The following is a 16,064-nucleotide window of genomic DNA, read 5'->3' on the forward strand; positions in this document are numbered from 1 at the left end:
TTTACTCAAAGATTCATCCATATCTTTTCCTGTTAACTAATCCTATGTCCAATAAGAATCTGAACATTAGTTTTAGGGCATTTACTCACAAATCCTGTCTCAAGACCTACACTGGATGGTCTTCTCCAAGACTCCAAATGTGTGGGATGCCTAGGTACACAGTGTAGGGATACTTTTATACACACCACAGAATGTGGGGCCTCCAAGAACACAGATCTTCCAGTCCACACCCCTCACATAAAGGAGGGGCAGACTGAGCTACAGTGTTAAGTACTTGCCCATGATCAGACAGCTGGTGGGAACAGGGCTGAAGATGCCAGCCCTGATTATCTTTACAAATTGCCTGTCTTCATTTGTCTAACGATCAATCTCAAACTAAAATTAAACAGAAAATACTGGGGGAAGCACTATTTCTTGCTAAACGAATCGTATTTATTCCTACCGCTGAAGGGGAAAAGGTAACACAGTTTGGTAGAGATTGGGCTAGACCTTTCAGAATTGATGTGTTTTGAAATGTCAGAAAGGGTTCTCCTTGGAAATCTACATTACTATGATAGGATTAAAGCAAAGAAGAAATATTAGGGTTCACTTATCTCATTCTTTCTTTCCTTTTTAAAAAATTTATTTATTTACTTGAGAGAGAGAGAGAGCACGGATGGAGAGGAAGAAGCAGACTCCCCACTGAGCAGAGAGCCTGACAAGGAGCTCGATCCCAGGACCCCGGGATCACCAGCCCAGCCGAAAGCAGACGCTTAACGGACTGAGCCACCCAGGTGCCCTTATCTCATTCTTTCTTAACGTTTGAGAAACAACGACAACACAAGGATGTAGGAAAAGATTGGCCCTTGATCATGGACTGTAGTATTGGCTCGTAGGTATATCCCTCTTCGGTTCTTGATCACATTTCTAGGGTCACCATGATCTGAGGTGAAATTCACTCAAGCGAAAGAAACAACTGTAGAAACACTGAGTCGGTTCAGAGAGACCAAGCCCCCTTCACGGACAGCTTTCAAACTGAGCTCTCCAGCCTCAGTTTGAAGCCCCAGTAAGGTGGTCTCTCATTCTGAGTTCTGAAAAGTGACGGTGTTGGAGTCTCTCTTTACAGGAACCAGCCACGAGGGAGCTGTGTAAAAACGTGAGAACTGTAGTTTCAAGAGTGCTTCTAAAGAACATTCCAATGGGCCTAAAGGCCTTATGGAGATGAAAGGTTTCGTAGGTGGGAGTGGGGCCGGGAGCGGAAGCTGATCCACCTGGTTGGACTGGGGCAGAGGCACACCCAAGAGCGGGAAGAATCCAACTGTAAGAGGGAGCTGGAGAAGAAAGGGCTCTGGCGGGGGAGGTACAACCCAGCTCGCTTTTCCTCTGCTCACTCTGAAAAGCTCACTTCAGGATCAAGAGCACAGGTGCTGCTCAACGGGGCCCCTGCCCTACCACAGCAAACAAAGGGCGCGGCCTCCTCCAGCCTCTTCTGCCTGAATGGAGGTTCGGCCTTACCTTTGAGGATCCACCCATCCCTGCTCATGCACCCAATGAGGCCGCATCCTCCTCCTGCCAGGAGGTGTTGAACTCTCGCAGGAAATGGACAGGTACCACGGACCAATGGCTGGAGCTGCCGCGGGCCAATGGGAGACAGAAATGGGTCGACCTGGGGTTGAAAATGAGAGCCCGCAAAAGGGGGCGGGCCCCGGGGCGAGACACGTAGGCGCAGGGGGTGGAGAGGGGCGGGTCGGTGGCTGGCGGGGCGGCCCCAGCCGCGGCGCGAGGAACATGCGGACAGTCGGCAGCGACCAATGGGAGGGCGGGTTGGCGTGGAGGGGGTGGGCCCGGTGCCGGGAATCCCCGCCCCTTCGGGTCCGCAGGGCTGGGGCGGAGCCAGGCCCGCGTCAGGTGGTCCCGGGCGTGCGGGCGGCGCTGGGGGCGGGGCGCGGCGCGGAGAGGGGAGCGGCGGCCGGCGCGCGGCGGCGGGCACCGGCTGCGCGAGCAGGTACCCGCGGCGGAGGTGGCCAGGCCGCCCCCGGGGGGCGAGCACGAAGGCGGGGGCTCCACCGCGCCCCCATGTCGCGGTGAGCACTCCCTCTAGGCGCACTTGTCGCCGCGCCGCGCCGCGCCAGCCCCAGCGAGCCGGCTCTACCCGCCCCGCCAGCCCGGGCCCTACCTGCGGCCGCCGTCGGGGGAGGGGGGTCCCCCCAGCTCTGCGGAGCCGCATGAACAATAGGCGGCGGCGGCTCCTGCGGGCGGCGGCAGCCCCGCACCCTATGGATCGGCCGTTCCATGGAGCCCTCCAGAGCGCTTCTCGGCTGCCTGGCGAGCGCCGCCGCTGCCGCCCCGCCGGGGGAGGATGGAGCTGGGGCTGGGGCCGAGGAGGAAGAGGAAGAGGAGGAGGAGGCGGCGGCGGCGGCCCCGGGGGAGCTGGGTTCCGATGCACCACTGCCCTACTGGACGGCCGTGTTCGAGTACGAGGCGGCGGGCGAGGACGAGCTGACCCTGCGGCTGGGCGACGTGGTGGAGGTGCTGTCCAAGGACTCGCAGGTGTCCGGCGACGAGGGCTGGTGGACCGGGCAGCTGCACCAGCGGGTGGGCATCTTCCCCAGCAACTACGTGACCCCGCGCAGCGCCTTCTCCAGTCGTTGCCAGCACGGCGGCGAGGACCCCAGTTGCTACCCGCCCATTCAGTGTAAGGCGAAGGCGGGGCCGCGGAGCCTGGCGGGGAAGGGGGGCTGGAGGCCTAGGGGGTGGTCGCAGAGCGCGTGGGGAATGGTTGACCTGGGGGTGGGTGTGTGTGCGCGCGCTCGGGTTGCAGGGGCTGCTCTGGTGGGTGCGATGGGTACGATAGAGACGCTGCAGGCCTTGCCCAGAACCTCAGGCGCTTGGGCTTCTTAACCTTCATCTGACCACCTCAGCCACGGCTTCTGCCTTCCACATCCTGAAGCCCCAGCATGAGAATCTCCCCATTTCGCACTCCCGGCTTTCCCAAATCTGGAAGGATTTCAGGCCAGCTGGTAGTTTCTGTCATAACCTTAGTTCCCAAATCAGGGACCTTCCTGACCTCTTCTACCGCCTGTCCCCGCCCCTTCAAGGCATTTACTTTGAAGCAGAAGGGGGTGTCTCCCGCAGGGCTGGCTGGGCTGGCTCTCAAGTCCCGGAAGCCTGTGCGAACTCAAGGCTGAAGTGCCTTTGAAATGTCGTGTTGATTTTTTGGATCGCAATCTTGTATCTCAGAAGTTGTACCTTTAGGAGTCTCACTGAATGATGTGCTGAGAAGGGTGCGAGTGTGTGAAGAAGCAGGTGATGACGGGTGGAGAAATGATTGGAGAGGGAAAAGTATGTCCTTTCCCCATGAGAGATCAGGAACACAGGGTACAGTGACTAAATCCCAGTCTCTTGACACCCAGGCTGTTCGGATAATACATTTTTTCCTTTCTTCTCACCCTAGATCCTTGCCTATATTTGGTATTTGCCAAATCTCAAGGGGACCATGCCCACGGGTCCCTCCCAGGGCCTTTCTTCCCCGTGTCCTGGTTTTCACCAATTTCCCAGGAGCCCCCTGTTCCACACCCTGCAATGAAATTTCCTTTGTTTTTTTCAAAGGACTTAAATTGCCATTGGAATCCCTTAGTTCTGCTAGGTGGTTTTAGAAAATGTAAATATCTTCTTGTGTAGTTTACATTGTTCTATATTTGAGGATCTCCATAATTTCTTCCCTGCTACAAGATATTGTTAATACATATTTATTATTGTTTACTCCATATTTTGTATACTTTGCATTTTAGTTAATTTAAAAAAATCGTTACCAAGGGCCAACGTTAGGCATTTAGTTTCTGAATTTCGTTTATAACATTTATCTTTCAGTCCTGTAACTCATTTTCACCTGAACATTTGCGTTACTTTATTTAAGATGTTTTCTTTAAGTACCATCACCTAATATGAAAATCATAACCTCTTCCTTATTTTTCTATTCTCCTTCTTTATTGGTGTTTTGACCATCAAATTGACATTCACATCCTTAGCTCCCTTTCTCTCTCCCTCTCATACAGTGTAAAACTTCCTGTTTCTACATTTTGATCTTTATAATGCCTGGAGGCAACAAATGATTTTAAATGGTTTCTGGGTGTTAAATCTTTTTGGCTCTAGTACTGGGAAGGTGAAGGCTAAGGGTCCTAGCGTAGTGTCTGAAATAGTGCTGAAGAGGAGCTCGGTCACATACCGGAAGAGATACTGGAAGAATCGTCTGGCATATTAGTGCAATTCTTTATACATAAATCAAAGGTTCGAGGTTCTTTATGGGGGATGTTTTGTGATTTTCTTTTGTACAGCTAATGTCAGAGTGGGAGGGCTGTGTGAGGCTCCTGAGCAGGAACCCCGTTTCTTCCATCTCTGTGCCCCCAGGTGTCAGAGCAGTCAGGAGTGAATGTGACTTGGGCTGGAAAAACTCATCTGCAGAACACCAGCCGTGGCCACAGCGTGCTACGTCAGCAGCTCCTTCTTCCTTGGGTGCCCAGGACTTTATCTTTATTGTGACAAAAGTTACCTTAGATAGACTAGATTTCTGTATCTAGAACTCAGATGATAAGAAAGTAGGAAGTACTTTGTGCTTATTGAAAGAATTGACTTGAAGAACATGACATTTGAAGGCCCTGGTAAGTTATTTTATTTAGTCTCATCAGGAGTTCTGAACTTGAATGGAATTAATTCTTGATAATTCAGAAAATTTAATTCTATTCAAAAACTAATTAGAGTGCCTAGCAAAGGATAGATACCGTATTAAATGCCAGGAGGTAGGGGTGCTTAGCTGGTTGAGTTGGTGGAGCATGCAACTCTTGAGCTGGGGGTCATGTGTTCAAGACCTGCGTAGGGTGTAGAGATTACTTAAATAAATAAAACTTAAAAAAAGTACCAGGAGATAAAGAAATGATAAGATAAGGAGTTGCTTATAAGTCACACCTGAGGGAGATTGGTGATATAAATACACCATGTTGGTACAATGCTTTGATAAAGATGACGTGGGAAATTGCTAACAGGTGCTCTGATGGGTGTCCTGCATCCACCATTTTAGTTAGTGTCACTCAGAAAATAAAGTAATTGACAACCTTGTTTCCAAAAACTTGTAATGAAATTGAGCCACTGACAGCTTTTCCTCAGTTACCCTTTTGAACTTCTCTTCTGGGGCATGAATTGTGACGTTAGATTACGAATAGCAGACAGTTAAGTAAGAATGTTCACTTTTAGTTTTATCTTTTTATCTTTTTTTTTTTTAAAGATTTTATTTATTTATTTGACAGAGATAGAGACAGCCAGCGAGAGAGGGAACACAAGCAGGGGGAGTGGGAGAGGAAGAAGCAGGCTCATAGTGGAGGAGCCTGACGTGGGGCTCGATCCCATAACGCCAGGATCACGCCCTGAGCCGAAGGCAGACGCTTAACGACTGTGCCACCCAGGCGCCCCCACTTTCAGTTTTAAATATTGCTTTTCAAATTGAAAATTTTGTTTCAAACTTTACTCAGAACAGAAGAGGGGGAAATTACCAAATCTTGTGACAAATAAAAAAAAATAATAGATATTTAGAAATCATCTAATATTTATATAGTGCCTTTATCCCCTCCAATGTAGATATGAAAGTTTAGCTCTCCATGGTGCTGACAAATATGAATAACCTAGGAGCTCACTCATCTTTTTTTTTTAGTGAAAGAGGAAAAATATACAGTTCCAAATTTATCATCTTGGGACATATATAGTCCTAGGTATTAAAAAAAAAAGTTTCTCTTACAGGAGAATTGTGTCTGTTTTCAAGCAGGGCATTAATTAAGATTTTTACTAATTTACATTTTTTTCTTGCATCCACTAGAAATATAAGGGTGTATTTTCAGGGGTACTTGGGATTTTTAAATGAGTGAGGTATGTATCATTCACTTGCCCCAAACCTACCAGAATGTGCCTGTATGTTTAGTTTTCAAGAATGCAGTTGAGAGAGAAAAACATCTTGATGACAAAAATGAAAGAAATAAGGTTTTGTTCCTGATATTCCTGGAAATATCCATCCATAGAAACTGAAAAATGTGCTGATTCTGACTTGACCTGATTCTTACTTAAAACCAGGTCTTGACTGTGGGAAAGGAGAGCCCCACATTCTCTCAGCTGCAGCTGAAGGTCTAGGTCCTACCCAAAGCGACTTCTTCACAGGGAAGGGAAAAGAAAGTACCCTCCCCCCAGTCCCCACTCTTCTGTCTTCTATCTGCTTGCAAGCTGTGTTCTATACTTTTCTTGAAGGTTGGTCATAATATTTCCTTAACTAGTTAGCATGTACCTGAGTGTTTCTGTTCTACCCAGAGAGAGACTATTGCTCTCCCTTCCCCACAGAGGTTTTCCGTCTCTTCTGAAATGCCATCTGAGGAGCTGTCCCTTCAGCACCCAGGTTCAGAATCACTTCTTTTAAATCCTTATACATTTAAATAAATATTTAACACATCCTATGTGTTCACAACTATGCTTCAGACCAGAGGAAAGGAGGAAGGATATAAGAGAAAAATACAACAGTTAATTCCCTTAAGGAAAATTCATATATTCAGTTGAGGAAATAAGATGTGTGAATGCAGACTTGTTAAAGAGATAGATATCTTTTCATTAGTGTAAAAGCTGTTAGAAAAAGTGAATGTTCTTTCCCTCTATGACCAAGGAGACTCATAACATAATTTACGTATTTCTCCAAGAGGGTTTCTTATCTCTCCTTAATATACACGTTGTTTTTCTCATTCATATAGACAAGATAAGACAAGAATTAGTAATCAGGGTTCATTTTAGGACCCAGGAACACTTAAGATATTTTAAGCAGAAAGTGATTTAGCCCAGGAAATTGGGTGCTTACAGAATTGTTGGATGGGCAGGGAGAAGGGGCTCTTAGCTGGACCTATGGGAACAACTCCCAGAACATTGCAGACCTGACCCACCCAGCAAGCTACTGTTCCCTAATTGGGAACGTACAGAATCAGGAGTTGACATTGAAGCTGTCGATTTCAAGAACACCCTTTTGTAGTTGTTGTCCAGAGATTAGGCAGCCACTTGGCCTTGCAGCATTCCTTTCTACATCTGCCCAGAGTTAGTGATTAGACACTGACATGCAGAAAAATCCCACTTCACAGCCATGCTTGCCAGGAGAAATGGTAAGAAGATGGTGTCCATCTCACTTCTGCCTTCCATATCTCATACATCTAACTGGCAGAAGCAGACCTGTAGCCATCAGGGAGTCTGGGAAATGTAGTTCTTCGCTTTCTGGCCTCTGTACTACAAGATATGCTAGAGGATTTTAGAGTGGACGTCGATTGTTAGTGTGCAGGGCCAGCTGTAACATTTATTCTTTATGAGGAGTGCCAGGTGAGGTGAAAGCTTGAAATTGCAATTTTGGGGGTCAAGATGGGCTATACTTATTGTATGTCTTTTTGTATTCTTTTGTGCAAACTGCCTGTTGCATTGTAAAATACAAACAAATATTAGCCCTAGATAGGATGAATACTCTAATTAAGCAAGAATAGAGTTTTGAGCACCACCGGCATGCGAGTGGAGGTTGGAGGCATCCTGGAGCTGGCTGAGGAAGGATGGGAACAGCCAGCAGTGGGCAGTTCCTCTTTCGGTCTTGGCAAAAGTTCAGAAATAGATCTTTGTTTTCTTAGGTTTTTTTTGGTTGTTGTTGTTGTTTTGTTTTTTTTAAACAAACTGACTATGTTCTCTCTGTTTCAGGAGGTCCAATGCATTTTTAAAAAATTTTTCAGATTTGAGTTTGGTTTATTTCCTACTGAGATGGACCCCCCCACCCCCCCACCTCCAATTTTACTCTGTCGCTTACCTGCTGAATGTTCAGCAGGGTGAGTACAGTGGAGAATAAAGCAGACAGAATCTGCCCTTGTGGATCTCACAATCTAGCAGGACAGCAGGCACTGAACAAGTAATTAAACCTTGTTGGGTCTTGCCAAACAGAGACTGTTATGGACGCGTTTGATGGGGGCCTGACCTCATTTAGGCGGGGTTTCGGAAAAGTTCCTCTAGGAGATTTTGTTTAAGCTGAGACCTGAGGGTTGAGTATGAGTCAGCCACGTGAAGACAAAGAGACTGAGAAGACAGAGCACAGGGTTTTCATGAGAGAAACATGAAATAGCACTTTACTTCTGTAGCAACACCTTATCTAGCCCAAGATTTGTAATCACTGGTCGCTGTTATGATCTATCCATGGAAGTCTTTCCAAGCAGCCCGAAGGTATCACCAGGTACCCTCAGTTCATACTCTGCATTGGAAAGGAGATGAGTGGTTGGGTGTGGTACTTGGGGACATCAGGGATAGAGCTGTGGAGCAGGTGACTTCTGGAGTGACATGTCCCCTGGGAGGCTCCTCTCCTGCACATCTTAGTCACCAGGTCCTGGTAGAATCACGTTTTGAAAATATCTTCCCAATTTACTCCACACTCTCCGTCTCGCCTGCTGCTGATATTCAGACCCTGTGCTTGGGTGCCTGGGTTACTTCAGTGGCCTCCTTACTGGTTCCTTTTGGAGTAGGCTCCCTGTCCTCCAGGTTATATCCCCATGGCTGCCAGAATTGATGTCCTTTCTAAATCACAGTCTAGTAACACTCCCCTACTTAAAAATGCATTGAGTCCTATCATTCACAGTGTGAAGTTCAAGCCTCTCAGAATGACTTTAAAACCATTTCACAGCCTAGCTGACCCCAACAAGACCCTGAGCCTCATCTCCTATCCTAACACATATAATCCAGCCACACCAGCCAGACTCCTTGAAATTCTTGATATGCCATATATTCTTATACCTCATGTTCTTGCTCATGACCTTCCCTTTGCCTGGATTGTCCTTCTCCGTCCTGATCTTTGCTGCCTGATGAGATCCGTCCCACTCATTCTTTCTTTTTCTTTCTTTTTTTTTTTTTTTAGATTTTATTTTTAAGTAATCTCTACGCCCAACATGGAACTGAAACTCACAACCCCGAAATCCAAAGTTGCGCACTCTACTGACTGAGCCAGCCAGGCACTCTCCCTCCCACTCATTCCCAGTGTTGCCTTCCCTGAGAATCCCTTCCCACTCACCCTCTTAATCTTGTCCTGCAGTGGGAGTTGGTGGTTTTCCTAATCTGATCATAGAGCTACGAAGGCTCTGTTCGCACTGTGGTTTGGTTGTTGTGTGTCTGTCTTGTCGTTGGATTGTATGCTTCTCACCATCTAGGACACAGTAAAATGAATAAGTCTCCCAAAAATGATCTCCCTCTGTTCCCTTTAGTTAAAATGGTTTGTCATGGTTTGACATTCCGCATGATGTTCCAAGTAGAAATTATTACATGAATATTTATTGAATGCCCACATGTGCTGGTCATTAAGAATAATGCAACAGAAAATAGGGTAGCCACATTTCTTGCCTCGATGGAGCTTACCTTACAGTGGGAAGACAAAAAAGCCAAGTGAACAGATAACTTGCTATGTTTACCCATTGGTAAATGGGTGATTCAGTGGTGTTTTCAGAATGTTTTTGACTTCTTTTTTTCTTCTCTTTCTCAGTGTTAGAGATTGATTTTGCAGAGCTAACCCTGGAAGAGATTATTGGCATCGGGGGCTTTGGGAAGGTCTATCGTGCTTTCTGGATAGGGGATGAGGTTGCCGTGAAAGCAGCTCGCCATGACCCTGATGAGGACATCAGCCAGACTATAGAGAATGTTCGCCAGGAGGCCAAGCTCTTCGCCATGCTGAAGCACCCCAACATCATTGCCCTTAGGGGTGTGTGTCTGAAGGAACCCAACCTCTGCTTGGTCATGGAGTTTGCACGTGGAGGGCCTTTGAATAGAGTGTTATCTGGGAAAAGGATTCCCCCAGACATCCTGGTGAACTGGGCTGTGCAGATTGCCAGAGGGATGAACTACTTACACGATGAGGCAATTGTCCCCATCATCCACCGCGACCTTAAGTCCAGTAACAGTGAGTATGACGAGGTGGGGCTGGAGGGCTCAAGAGTACTTTTATACTCAGTCCATGGCTTTGGTGGGAGTGGATTCCTAAAGGAATCTCAATGGGCATTGAAACTCCTTGCTTAAAACCATTTCCATCCTTGAGTTGAGATGTAGGGGCGGAATGAGTGCCAGGAAAATTTGGTTTAGAAAGAGAAGAATGAGGCACCTCAGGGGTTTGGAATAATTCTGAGCTCATATTAGCAGGCAAGGTTGGTGGTGTATAATTCTGCTATGCTGTGCAATATATATCCACATACAGATAGAGAGAGAGATACATAGATAAATAGATATATTTTTCCACTTTAGGGAAGTGTGTCTGTAATTACAAAAGGGGTTTCCCTCTTTGGTGAAACAACAGGTAACTATAACGCCTATTTACATTCTACCTGACCACCCCAACTTGAGGTACCCCCCAGAGAAGGGACTGTAAGGAAGAATAGGCATGCTGTTTAAGCTCTGGGGCCGATTCAGGTGACGGTGTCCACTGGGAGAGCGTGACCTGGCTGGTAGTATTATAGACTCCTGATAGCCTACGGGTCTTATTAATTAATTGTTGTAACTACTTAGTGTTTAATAGCAGGGAACTGAGAAGTAACTGTTTATTAAACATCCGGAATCCATAAACTGGATTGTAAAGCAAGTACATAATTACATGGTGATTTGGTGGAAACCAGTCTCTTCCCTTGGAATCTGCAGGCACTGGGACTGTGCCTCTTTTGTGTGGTAATTTGTGCTCTCTTTTGCCTGAACTGTGTGGTGGAGAGGATAACATTTGTTAAATAGGATATGCTTAAAATCACTTTGAGCATCCTGTGTGGAGAGGCAGGTGTTAAGGTTTGGGGGAGTGGTGTGGGTCCCAGGAACTTCACTCTCTGTTTCCTTCGGCATTGAGCCCAGAAATCCTTCAGACTTTGTTTTGTTCTGAGCTGTTCCAGATGTGGTTTATTTTTCCATCGATACTACTGTGAATGTTTACGTTTAAAAATACATTTTAAAGTTATTTAAGTAGTAGATGTTTTTGTTGTACAAAAATTAAGCAGTGTAGATAAAAAAGAGAAAGTAACCAATAATGTTTTCCTTCAGGGAGTATAACTTACATTTGGCATATCCTCCCAGACATTTTTAAAGTAAATATGTTTATATAAATATATATACACCTATAATTATACATATAGACATACCCACACACAAATAGATTTTCCAATTTACTTTAAAATAGCCTTTCTTACCCTTCTCTCTTCTACCTCAGCCCTCTTCTCCCTTAATAATAGAAAAATTCATCGTTGTAAGAGCATGGAACATTATATATAATGCATATGAAGGATTTAAGTTCCGTAAAATAAAACATGATTATTCTCATCCCTCCTCTCAGATTCTGTTCTTTAAACACATGAAATTAAAACTTTTGGTGACCCTTTTCACATTTCTGCCTAGACATTGCTTTGGATGATGGGGTAAGAATAAGCAGATGTGTTGGTAGAAAATGTGGCGGATAAGCTGACCTTTATTTTTTCTTATATCCTTATGCTGGAAGACATAAGCAGAGTGCTTTAATCGTACGTATTGAGTCCTTTGAAAAACTTGGGCTAGAATGATGGAATTGTAAAAGTCAACCATTTCCTCCAGGAAGTTTCAAATTTGGGTGTAATTTCAAGCTGTAACCACCAGGTTTTATGTTCTGTGAGATTTGCGTTTGAAGGTCCAGGCTCTTGTGAAGGAAAAGTTAGCTTGCCAAAGTTCTGCCGTTTGCAAGAGGTGGCAAGAGACCTCAGTGTCATTCTGTCACTGGGGAGAAAAAACCCTGTTCTTTCTTTGTCTTTAGTGGGCTCTGGTGTACTGTGCTGTGGCCGGGTTGGACTTACACGTGGTATAGTCTGACCCTTGACCTCATCAGGGTTGCCGATGCCCGGGAATGTGCGGAGTCCATTGGGCTGTGTGGTTGGTGCTGATATTGATGCCTGCTGTAAATCTCACAGGGGTGTTGGGGTAGCTCCTTGACATTGGTCTGTGGTGGCTGTTTGCCTGGGATTGTGTGAATCCAGTATGAGTCTTGATGTCACTGTTGTTTTTACTCCAGTGCTCTGTGTGCATGACTTAAAAAATCATTTTGGAAATGTTATGCTAGTTTTTACCCGCCCGTTGGAGAGTCACAATTTCTCTGTGTTTTGCAGACTTGAGGATGCTGGCTTGTGTCTCTAGGGGTTTTTGTCTGTTTAAGATTTTATTTATTTGAGAGAGAGAGAGAGCGAGCATGAGTGGGGAGAAGAGGGAGAAGCAGGCTCCCCGCTGAGCAGGGAGCCCGTTGTGGGGCTCGATCTCAGGACCCTGGGATCACGACCTGAGCCGAAGGCAGACGCCCAGCCAGCTGAGCCACCCATGTGTCCCTCTCTTGGTTGTTATTAAGGGTTCTAGAGAGTTGGATTTTGGTCGCTGCCATGTGAGGGGAGAACTCTAGGAATCGTATGTGTTGGTTGACTTAGGTCCACTAGGGAGAAGAGATGTATATATGTGGGCTGTCTTTGTGGAAAAAAGAAAGTAGTTGGTGACAGACATCTAACTGTTGCAAAAGGCTCCGTGGAAAGGTGATTAATTACAATGCTTTACTATCCTGGTCACCTACTTTAAAAAGTCACTGCGGTTAACTGGCAGTGGAATGTCTGCAGCATCGTATGTTGATATATAATCCTCAGTAAGTTTAGGTTTGACAGCACATAACCTAAAAACCAGAATAACAGCGGCTAAAACAACGTGTGTGTTCATTCGTCTTTGAAAAGAAGTCTGCAGGGGTTAGGGACATCCCAGTGTCCTCAGGGATCCAGGCTCCTGTTTTTCACTCCGTCCCAGTACATGGCTTGCATCCTCAGGCTTGCCTTATGGTCTGAGATGGCTGCGAAAATGCCAGTTATTTGGTCCAAGTAACAGGCCCAAAGGAGGAGGAAAAGCAGAAGCACAGAAAAAGGTACTCCTGGAGCTGAGCTGGCTCCCGTGGTCCTCCCAGAAGTCCAGCAGAAACACATCTGCTTGCATTAATTGGCCAGAATGTAATCATATAGCCATGGCTGGCGCAGGGGAGGCTGGGAGATGCAGGACTTTAATCTGGGTGGCAGTGAGAGCAGGGCTGGTGGGGGAAGCAGCTGGCAGTCTTCCCATGGAATCCTAACGTGGGACATGCGTTGGGAAGAACTGTTTATTTTGGATGTTTAGCATCATACAGCCAAACAAGGTTAGCCAGGCCTTGGGACGTGTGGCCCAGACCCCTGATTTAGCTAATGGCTTCTAGTACTTTACCACATTGCATCATTGACTCAGACATCACTTCTTAAAACTACTTGCAGAAAGCCCTGGCTCTAATAATGGATTCGTGTCTCTGCTCCCTCAATTGGGAAAAACTGGCCACTTGATCGTCAGCAAAGGTGTCAAGGAAAGATGGTCTTTTAGTGGAAAGATTGGCCGTTGGAAGGTTACGTAGATGGATTTCAGGATTTTGGCTTAAAGGCATTTGGCAGAATAACAGTTCAATAGCGGTTGTTAAAAGTTAAATTAGTGTGAAAACAAGGTCATATGAAAAAGCTTTGGAAAATGAAAAGCCTTGCCCAAAGTGAGGGTTGTGTTATTACTTTTTTCCCTATTATTAAACAACTTCTTTCTTCCTCTTAGAAAACACAGAAGAACAGAGAGGTAAAAGCTGTGTGTTTCTCCAGTTTTTGCACTTACGGATATTTGTTTTTACTCGGAATTGTGCACGGGAAATCCCAATAACCGTGTTGCTTGTAGCATGCTTTCGTGCCCCCGACTTGTCCGCATATTGTGACATGTTACGTAAATAAATATTCTTCCACCACAAGATATTTAAAGGTTGCACAGGATTCCACTACTTAGATATACGTCATTAACTAAACCGAACCCTTGTATAACAATAATAATAATAGTAATAATAATAATAATAATAATAATAATAATACAGTTGATGCTTATGGAGTGCCCTCTTTAAGGTTAAGCATGAAGCTTTATGTGTCGGTTCTCTTTTCATTCTCATAGCAGTCCCGCAGAGTAGAGACGATGAATGTGTTTATTTTACAAAGGAGGAAACTGAGGCTCAGACGGGGTCAGCCATTTCTCCAGGGTCTCGCCGCCAGTCCCAAGAACAGACTTTGTGGCCAGGTCTGACCCCTCTGCTTGTGTTCTCAGTCACTGCACCGTTGCTGGCACACTGCTGGTGGGCGGCTGGGGCGTTTCACGGCATTATTTTATGTAGCCCGTAGCGCTTTGGTTTTACAGGGTTAGGAATAGTATTACCCTACTCACAGAGCCATAGCGTCCACGTTTCCTTAAGGTCTGATTGACTCGTAGTTTCATAGCTGGAAAGCAGAGGTGAGTGGTGAGCTGCATTTGGTTGGGACTTGCCACATTTGCCTTCTTTTTTTTTTTTTTTTAAGATTTTATTTAATTGACAGAGACACAGAGAGAGAGGGAACACAAGCAGGGGGAGTGGGAGAGGGAGAAGCAGGCTTCCCACTGAGCAGGGAGCCCGATGCGGGGCTCGATCCCAGGACCCCAGGATCATGACCCGAGCCGAAGGCAGCTGCTTAACGCCTGAGCCACCCAGGCGCCCCCACACCTCCCTTCTTTGGTGTGATGTCAGTTGAAACTTCTCATGAGGTCTTCACTGCCTTATCTCCTTCTTCTGAAGGCACTTCCCCCGTAAGCCAGGCTGGTTTCCTCTTTCCTCTGGAATGTGCTCTGTGCCTCCTAGCCACAAGGCACTCAGCACCCTCACCCTCACTGTGGGAATAACCTGGCTTTCAGAGGTGCTCTTGCCTCGGCTCTCTGCCTGTCCAAACCCTACCTGTTTTCCTGTGCTCAGTGCAAACGCGACTGCTCCCTCCCAACAGCCCATCACTGTGGTCAGTGCTACGTAGTCACCTGGTGCTAAACACACAGTACCTGACAGCATGTGGGAGAACATGAGGGAGACAAGGGACTAGAGCTGCTGGGCCAGCGGTTGCAAGCTCAGATGTCTTCCGGTCGGGTCAGTACATTTGTGAAGCAGTTGGGGTGAAGCTGTAGGGCTTGGGAGGAATGATGGAGCAGTGAGCGTGCGCTCCGTCCGGCGTGGGCTGTTGGAAGATCGAACAAAGCGCAGCTGGCCTGCCGTGGGCTGCCCTGGCCCTGCATGCCCTGGCCTCCTCTGCTTGTTGGCTATGATTTCAGGAGCGTTCCTAGACCTCCAAATAGATTTTGTGTCTTTAGCTTCCAGGGATATGAATGAATGCGTAAATGAATGAATAAAGTACCCCTTGAACTGGTCTGCTTATGGGATCTCAAAGTGTCAAACCTCCCCTTCTCTCGTCGGAGGATGTCCTGCATCCTCCTGGACTTGTGCGGACGTGTGTTTCATCCCCTTTATAAGCTCCAGGCCCTTGCCCCTTTCCTAATGTCCCAGTTTGTCAACGTTTCGGGTGCTGAGGGTGGTATTTTCACAGTGTATTTGTTACCAACCTGCAATGCCTCTGCCCTCTTTTTTCTCTGCACCCTTCCGGGATGCGGGCCCCAAATAACTCACTGGCAGTGTGTCTGCTGCGGGAGCAGGCCACGCCCCCTGCCACCTGCATCCGCGGCCAGTCGGCTCCATCCAGCCTCAGCGCACGCCCTGTGTTCCCACCTTGTGAAGTCCCGGTCCTGCCCCTCACATGCTCCCTTCTGGTTTTGTGGCCCTGTTCGATTGGCTGCTCCTCTTGACAGCTATGGGCTGAGTAGCACCCCTCCCTTCAATTTCTGTGCTCACTTGTGCTTTATGCACTTCTCAGCCTTCTCTCAAGAGTTCACAAGATAAAGAAGCAGGAGCCTTCCTTTCTTGGAAGTGGAAGGAAAACAGAGCTTCCATCACGCCCTTGACCTCAGACTGGCTGTAACATTCTAAGCCCTGCATTATACCTGGACTGGACACTGTGTTTCCTGGGGGGGATTTCTCCGGGCTGAGAGTGTGCTGCGGAATGCTGTGACCCACTGGATTCCAGATGCTGGCGTTCTTCTTCCTGTACACTGAGGTCGAGCACATTCCGATGTGCAGGAAT

General features: G+C 46.8%; 1 protein-coding gene across 2 annotated transcripts in view; it reads left to right on the plus strand.

Annotated features, from left to right (window-relative positions):
- The first annotated feature begins 1,950 nt into the window (after positions 1–1,950).
- Positions 1,951–16,064, plus strand: part of MAP3K9 (mitogen-activated protein kinase kinase kinase 9) — a 75,989-nt gene continuing 61,875 nt past the window's right edge. For both annotated transcript variants that reach the window (XM_026519628.4, XM_026519627.4), the window contains exons 1-2: positions 1,951–2,674; positions 9,545–9,958. In XM_026519628.4, the coding sequence (XP_026375413.1) occupies positions 2,272–2,674; positions 9,545–9,958 (817 nt within the window). In that variant the 5' untranslated portion in view covers positions 1,951–2,271. The remainder of the gene's footprint in view (positions 2,675–9,544; positions 9,959–16,064) is intronic.

This window comes from Ursus arctos, unplaced genomic scaffold (assembly GCF_023065955.2).
Source record: "Ursus arctos isolate Adak ecotype North America unplaced genomic scaffold, UrsArc2.0 scaffold_25, whole genome shotgun sequence".
NCBI lineage: Eukaryota > Metazoa > Chordata > Mammalia > Carnivora > Ursidae > Ursus > Ursus arctos.